The sequence below is a fragment of the Gavialis gangeticus genome, unplaced genomic scaffold (genome assembly GCF_001723915.1).
Source record: "Gavialis gangeticus isolate Ggan-Ray unplaced genomic scaffold, GavGan_comp1, whole genome shotgun sequence".
Lineage (NCBI taxonomy): Eukaryota > Metazoa > Chordata > Crocodylia > Gavialidae > Gavialis > Gavialis gangeticus.
Genome location: NW_017728994.1, coordinates 78729029 through 78735628, shown reverse-complemented (window position 1 = coordinate 78735628; position 6600 = coordinate 78729029). Strand labels below are relative to the sequence as shown.

At 38.8% G+C, this 6600-nt stretch overlaps 1 protein-coding gene across 1 annotated transcript in view; it reads right to left on the bottom strand.

Moving 5' to 3' along the window:
• The window catches only part of LOC109287281 (opsin-VA-like), a 20039-nt gene that overhangs the window by 7418 nt on the left and 6021 nt on the right, over positions 1-6600 (bottom strand). Inside the window, exons 4-5 of the mRNA XM_019502211.1 lie at positions 6508-6594; positions 766-1005 (exon numbers count right to left, since the gene is read on the bottom strand). Of these exons, the coding sequence (XP_019357756.1) occupies positions 766-1005; positions 6508-6594 (327 nt within the window). The remainder of the gene's footprint in view (positions 1-765; positions 1006-6507; positions 6595-6600) is intronic.

Genomic DNA, 6600 nt, shown 5'->3' with positions numbered 1-6600 from the left:
TCTCTCCCAAGCTATTTCTGCTCTCAGGTACAGGGCACCTGCATGTTCTGCGACACACCCTCATGAGGCCAGAATTTGGGGCTGGTGCTGTAGTTACCTCCCACACTAGTGGGAAACTAGATATGCAAGTATCATTATAACAACCATTCTAGTGACTTGTCGCTCAGGTTTTCTGGTAGTCTGCTGATATACTAATTCCACCCCAAAAATCTCTCTTACAGCAGCACACATAATTTTCTCCCTACTAATATATACAACCAAAACCACAATGTTTCTCTCCTCAAAATTCAGCATGCACCAATACTGCCCCCTCCAAATACACATCACATACACACCAATGTTGCATCCTCTAGAAGTCTTCAAAACTGAATTGTCATGCACATCTTCCAGAGAGAGGGTGGTTCTCATCTCTTTGGGTCAATTTTCCCATTCTAACTTCTAGAAATTCCAATAATAATTATTATTTAGCATTTAAATATGCCTCTGACTAATGACTTTGTTAAACATACTTCATCACATTAAAAGATCTGCAATTTATATCGTAGTAGAGCTCAGAGGCTAGTCATCTCAGGCCCCTGTTCTGCTAGGCATTGTTCCACTGCATAGAAAGTAACTATCCATTATCCCTAAAATTGGAGTCTGTTACATTCCACAGCCTATAGATTTACATGTAGGTAGAAGAAAATAATGAATTATTGAGTAAACAATATCATTCACTTGGAAGTAAGACAAAGTATAAGACTATGAGTTAAAGCCATACAGTACCTGTTTGTTCATAAAGGCATAAATAATTGGATTGTAAACAGTAGCTGTCTTGGCAAAGAAAGCTGGCATAGCTGCCAGACAAGGATCCAACTCCATGGAAGGGCATGCAGTAACAAGAATGGAAAAGGCTGCATATGGAGACCAGCAAACTAGATATGCAAGTATCATTATAACAACCATTCTAGTGACTTGTCGCTCAGGTTTCCTGGTAGTCCCCAATCTGCCTTGAGTATCTGACACCTTAGGAAGAAAAGAGAGAGAGAGATTCCAGAAAGCTTGCTAGAAAGTAGGCAAGGACTCATACCAATAAACCTCATGAGATGAATGTAAGAATTTGCCATCGCAACAGGACTTCTGTTGTTGAAGGCAGAGAGACCACTGTTATTCAGTCATAAAGTGGGAAGCTTCCTCAACAATGATGTGAATTACTATATAATTTTGCTATGTGCCAGCAGAGATAAACATGGCTTCAGTCAGTACCCAGGGTTCTAGCTAGGCTTCTGCAGCCCATATGGAAGCCCATGCTTCCACAACTTCACTGTTACTAGTGTCCAAACCTACTAGGTCAGAGTGGCACAGGACTGGTCCATGGCCCAGATGAATGGCATCAAGCCAGCCCTGTGGGCCAGCCCAATAGGCATTGCATATGGCATGGTTCCAGATGAGCTGGAGCAGAAGTCATATGCAGCACATGAATCAACTGGAGACCAAAGGGTAGTGATAAGCTGTATGATGGGGGTCTACAGGCTATATATAACCTGTAGACTGCATCTTTGCCACCACTGGGCTAGATGAAGGCCAGCTGAAGTATGTCTACACATGATGCAGTAATAATTCCTGACTGCAGCATAGAGCACTCTTAAATATAGTCTCATTGAAAAATATATGTGTAATGTATGTAATTGCTAATAACTTGAGTCTGACTACACATAGAATCATAGAAAATTAGGGTTGGAAGGGACCTCAGGAGATCATCTACTCCCCCCACCCCCTGCTCAAAGCAGGACTATCCTCATCTAGATCATTTCAGCCAAGGCTTTGTATATCTGTGTCTTAAAAACCTCCAAGGAGGGAGATTCCACCATCTTTCTGGGTAACCTGTTCCAGTGTTTTATTAGCTTCCTAGTGAGAAAATTCTTCCTAATATCTAAACTTCCCTTACTGAAACTTGAGACAGTTGTGCCTTGTTCTATCATCATGAACAAGATGAGCAGAATCTGACCCTCCATTTAGAACCCAGTGTCATACTTTTATGAAGATCAATAGAACCCTTCTACCATAAGTTCAAATAGCCAAAAATGGTCTGTTGCCTCCATAAAAGTAGCTAATCTAAAGGTATGAAGCAGAAAGAAGGGTTGAATCCTCAGATGACGGAAATCAGTAGGACTCCATTGGCTTCCCCAGAGCTACATCAAATTTTATCAGCTGAAGATATAGACCGTAGCAGAAGTGCTCATGGCATGGCCCTGTCAGTTTCCAATGAATCTGTGTTCTGCTAAATACCTTGTCAGAAGGACACAAAAAAGGAAAGGAAGCTGAAGATATGTCTCAAAGCATGTTAAAAATGGGCCTTGTCTTGCAAAATTACCCAACTTGAGCACATTCTTAGCAAAGTTGCTGGAGGCAATAAATCTGTCTGCTTCACATCTTGCGTCCTTTTGAGCAGCAATTTTTTCTCCCCTTTATCAGTTGGCAGCAAAATACAATTGCCAACACAATTACATGACAAATACAAAAAATACAGTTCCCCTCACCCCACAGTGTCACCAGTTTTAAGACACTTCTCCATATGAGTTCTTTCACTAGCTTCAGAAATTTCAGTCTTCTCCAAACCTGATTTTTCATCACTGAAGTTGCACTGTTTAATTAAACATGGGACACTAAGCAGATAGAATTAAACCAAAGCAATTTAGCATGTACACACTTACACCAGATTATTCCTGCATTGGTTTAGCCTGTACCTAAAAAGGAGGTTTTGGTGAATCAGATATCAGATATTCAAAATATGCACATAGTGCTGATTTTTCGGAATGCCTTTACAAACAGATGTTCTGTATTAATGTTACAAGACCTTATCTTAATTGTAGCTGTACTTTACATGTGCAATAGGTGATCATTAGAGCACTAGTGTGGATCAGGCTCTCTGGGGCTTCATAAAAGAATAATAGCCATGAACTGATATATATAAGGATTAAGGGAGCACTCCTGGTATTGTGGAAGGAGTCCTCTTCCTATGAAGATCACTTGGACACCTTTCATTTGTTTAAGATCAGACATACAAGGATATTTAGTAATGTGTGGTCTGAGAAATATGAAATAAAATTAGCTTGAGTGATTAGCATGTCATGGTACATACATATTCTCTGGGCAGTCTCATTTAATTGCTTGTTCTGTCTATTACAGTGTAGTTTATGAAACTGTGAGTTGTTAAATAATTAATATGAGAAGTGTGCTAGATTTACGTGGTGTTAGAACTCCTGGATCTAGATCAATAATAAATGAAAGAATTTCAGCTTCATTAAGAAAGAGAGGACTAAAAAGACCAAACTGCGAGCAGGTTGCATTTCCCTAAGGAAAAAAAATATTGGTACATGACAAAGTAGATTCAGCTCAATTGTCTGTTCTTTAGGCATTCCAAGTCAGTTTTTGAAAGGTATTTAAGTTTTTAGGAACATCCCCAGGTAATTTTCAAAAGCATCCACATGCTTCCAGTGGAGGGTGGTTTAAGTTTTAAGTTTTGTATTATATGTTTCCATCTGGTTTGATTGTGTTGCTCTAGATTTAGTAGTAGTGAGTTAGAGTTTCTTAATTATCAAATAAATGAGGCTGTTTTATTTGTATTATCTTTTTAATAAATAAATACCTGAAGTTGATTGCTTTATAGTAGCAATATAATATACCTTCCTTAATAAAGGGGCACTGCAATATTATCCAAGCTCTGGAACCAAATAATTTAGACATAAGGTTGAAAAGCCTTGGGAGTGAAGTGAATTTGGAATCTCACAGTTAGCAAAAACAGTGACAATAATTTCTTTTTTTAGAAAATATATCTGTTTATAGAAACAAATTGAGGAAGACCATAGGAATGAAGAGTTCTTGCAGTATATCTTCAATGACGATAATAATATTGAAGTGTTACCACCTAGGAGCCCCATCCCTGGACCTAGGATTATGGTGCTAGTGGGTTATACAAATATAACAAAAAAAGATGATCCATTCTCCCCAAAGAGTTCATAACATATCATTATCTCTTTTTGAATGAAAGCATCTCAAATCCCTATATAGGAATCACTTTCTCCATATCCCCATAGAGGCAACCACTTCTAGACAGGAACATTAAATATGTTTAATTGTTAATAATATTTTAGGAGAGGAACAGAAAAATAGTATTAATGCTGGAAAAAAATAGAGTTACTTAAGTTCCTACACTGCTGCTCACCTTAGATTGTTAGAACGACCTAGGAATTCTGGCTCTTGGTTTCTGTTTTGGTCAATTTGTGTTTTATATGACTGTTTAAGATGTATGATTTCTCAGAAAAATCAGTTGTGATAGTTTTATTTGAATTGTGTGGGCATATATTTGAGCATGATAAAAAACTGTAATCAGAAAAGCTTTTAAAAGCAAACCCATTATTGTTTGTGTTCTGTGTTCCCAACGGAGCTACACAGACACACATACCGACCTTACACGCAGTTGCTATGCATTAAAAACAATGTATAACACAAACTATGGGGAGTGGAAAAAATGCTAATGACCTTAGCATTCTGTAGGATTGAGTTTTTTTCAGTGTTTAATTTTTTAAAATATTTTTTCATCAGTTGCAGTGATTATATTATCAGTTATTTTTAGTTTAATAGAATGGGGGTATTTATAAACCCATTCCAAACACCCTGCTTTGAGTCATGACAGGATTAAGTTCAGAAAACAAGAATTGTGCAGTGTTATGCTATATCATATCATCATGTGTAAGACTTTCCAAGAAAAGTGTACATATTTTCATGTACATTCATCTAAAGTAGTGGTTTCATAGTTCCATAGTTTCATAGTTTCTAGGGTCGGAAGGGACCTGAGCAGATCATCAAGTCCAACCCCCTGCCATGGCAAGAAAGAGTACTGGGGTCAAACAACCCCAGCAAGGTGTACATCTAGCCTCCTCGTAAAGACCCCCACGGTAGGAGCCAGCACCACTTCTCTTGGAAGTTGGTTCCAGATCCTAGCTGCCCTGACAGTGAAGTAGCACCTCCTGATATCTAGCCTAAATCTACCCTCTGCCAACTTGTGACCGTATTTCTAGTCACTCCTGGTAGTGCTCGGGGGAACAGGGACTTCCCCAATGCCTGCTGATCCCCTCTGACTAGTTTGAAACAGGCCACTAGATCTCCCTTCAGCCTTCTCTTGTGGAGGCTGAACAGGTTCAGGTCCCTTACCCTCTCCTCGTTGGGCCTGCCCTGCTGCCCCCGATCATACGAGTGGCCCTCCTCTGGACCCTCTCCACGTTGTCCACATCCCTCCTAAAGTACAGCACCCAGAACTGGACGCAGTACTCCAGCTGCGGCCTGACCAGTGCTGCATAGAGGGGGAGGATCACCTCCTTAGACCTGCTCGAGATGCATCTGTGGATGCATGACAAGGTACAGTTGGCCTTCCTGACTGCATCCCCACACTGCCGGTCCATGTTCATCTTGGAGTCAATGATGGTGCGCAAGATGATCCATTGGGTTGCAGGAAGAAAATATTAGAACCTCTATTTAGATGTATATTTATATAAATATACATATATTGGGGGTGCATGCTCAAAAATTTTTTACTGATAGGAGTCCGTGATCAAAAAAGTTTGGAGACCACTGATCTAAAGAATAGATGCATTATTTTAGAAAAGTAACTCAATAATATTTTAATAAAAGCACTGGATATTGGGATTGGATATTCATCAATTTGACAGATTATTGAAAATTCGGTTACTCAGTTCCTTAAGTGTTCCCTTTTGCCTTGTTTTATCCACAGACAATGTAATATTTACATAGAATAAATAAAAAAGGCATTTGACTATGCCAAGCACTTGAAAAAACTTCAAGATTAGGATGAAGCTTTATGATAGTGCCCCAGTGCCAGCTAAACAGAGATAATAATATTCTTCCCTGCACCAAATAAAACTACTCCATACAGAACACGGGGATGTGTGTGTGTGTGTGTGTTCATGCATGTGTGTGTGAGTGTATTTTTCCTGACTCCACTATTTTGTGAAAGATCACAATAGTTATTAAGTAAGAAATAAAAGCATTTTCTCCAACTCTTGTCTGTCTGGGTCCCGAAGTCCTGGCAAAACTTTAGGATTCAGTTTACCACCTACCACTCTATTTACTGGGCACCATTTACATTTCCTACAAAACTAATGTAAAATTCTTATTACTTCTGTGTGTCAGAGTATTATAGATTTCTGTTCTGAATATCCACTGTCCTACTCCACAACACAGCTCTCAAAATTTCCAAGCACAGGAACATTAAACCAGATTCTGCTTTACATTTTTTAGTCTGAAGAAAGTCCATTGATTTAAAGTCAAACTAAATAAAATCATATTTGGCTTGTTCAGCTTCTTTGTCTTCATGGTGTAATATAATAATTTTAATGAGGAATGATAAAGCTGTTGAATACATTCTGTGTCTGGAAATACAACTTGTTTGCAGGTTGATCTTTTTAGAAATATGCATGTGATGAAAACTTTAAACAACTGTGTGTTTACCTTCCTTAGCTTCCGCACCAGTTTTCCATAGGATCCCAGAATCACTAGCAGAGGAATTATGAAGCAGGTGGTGAAGAATGTTATAATGTAGTT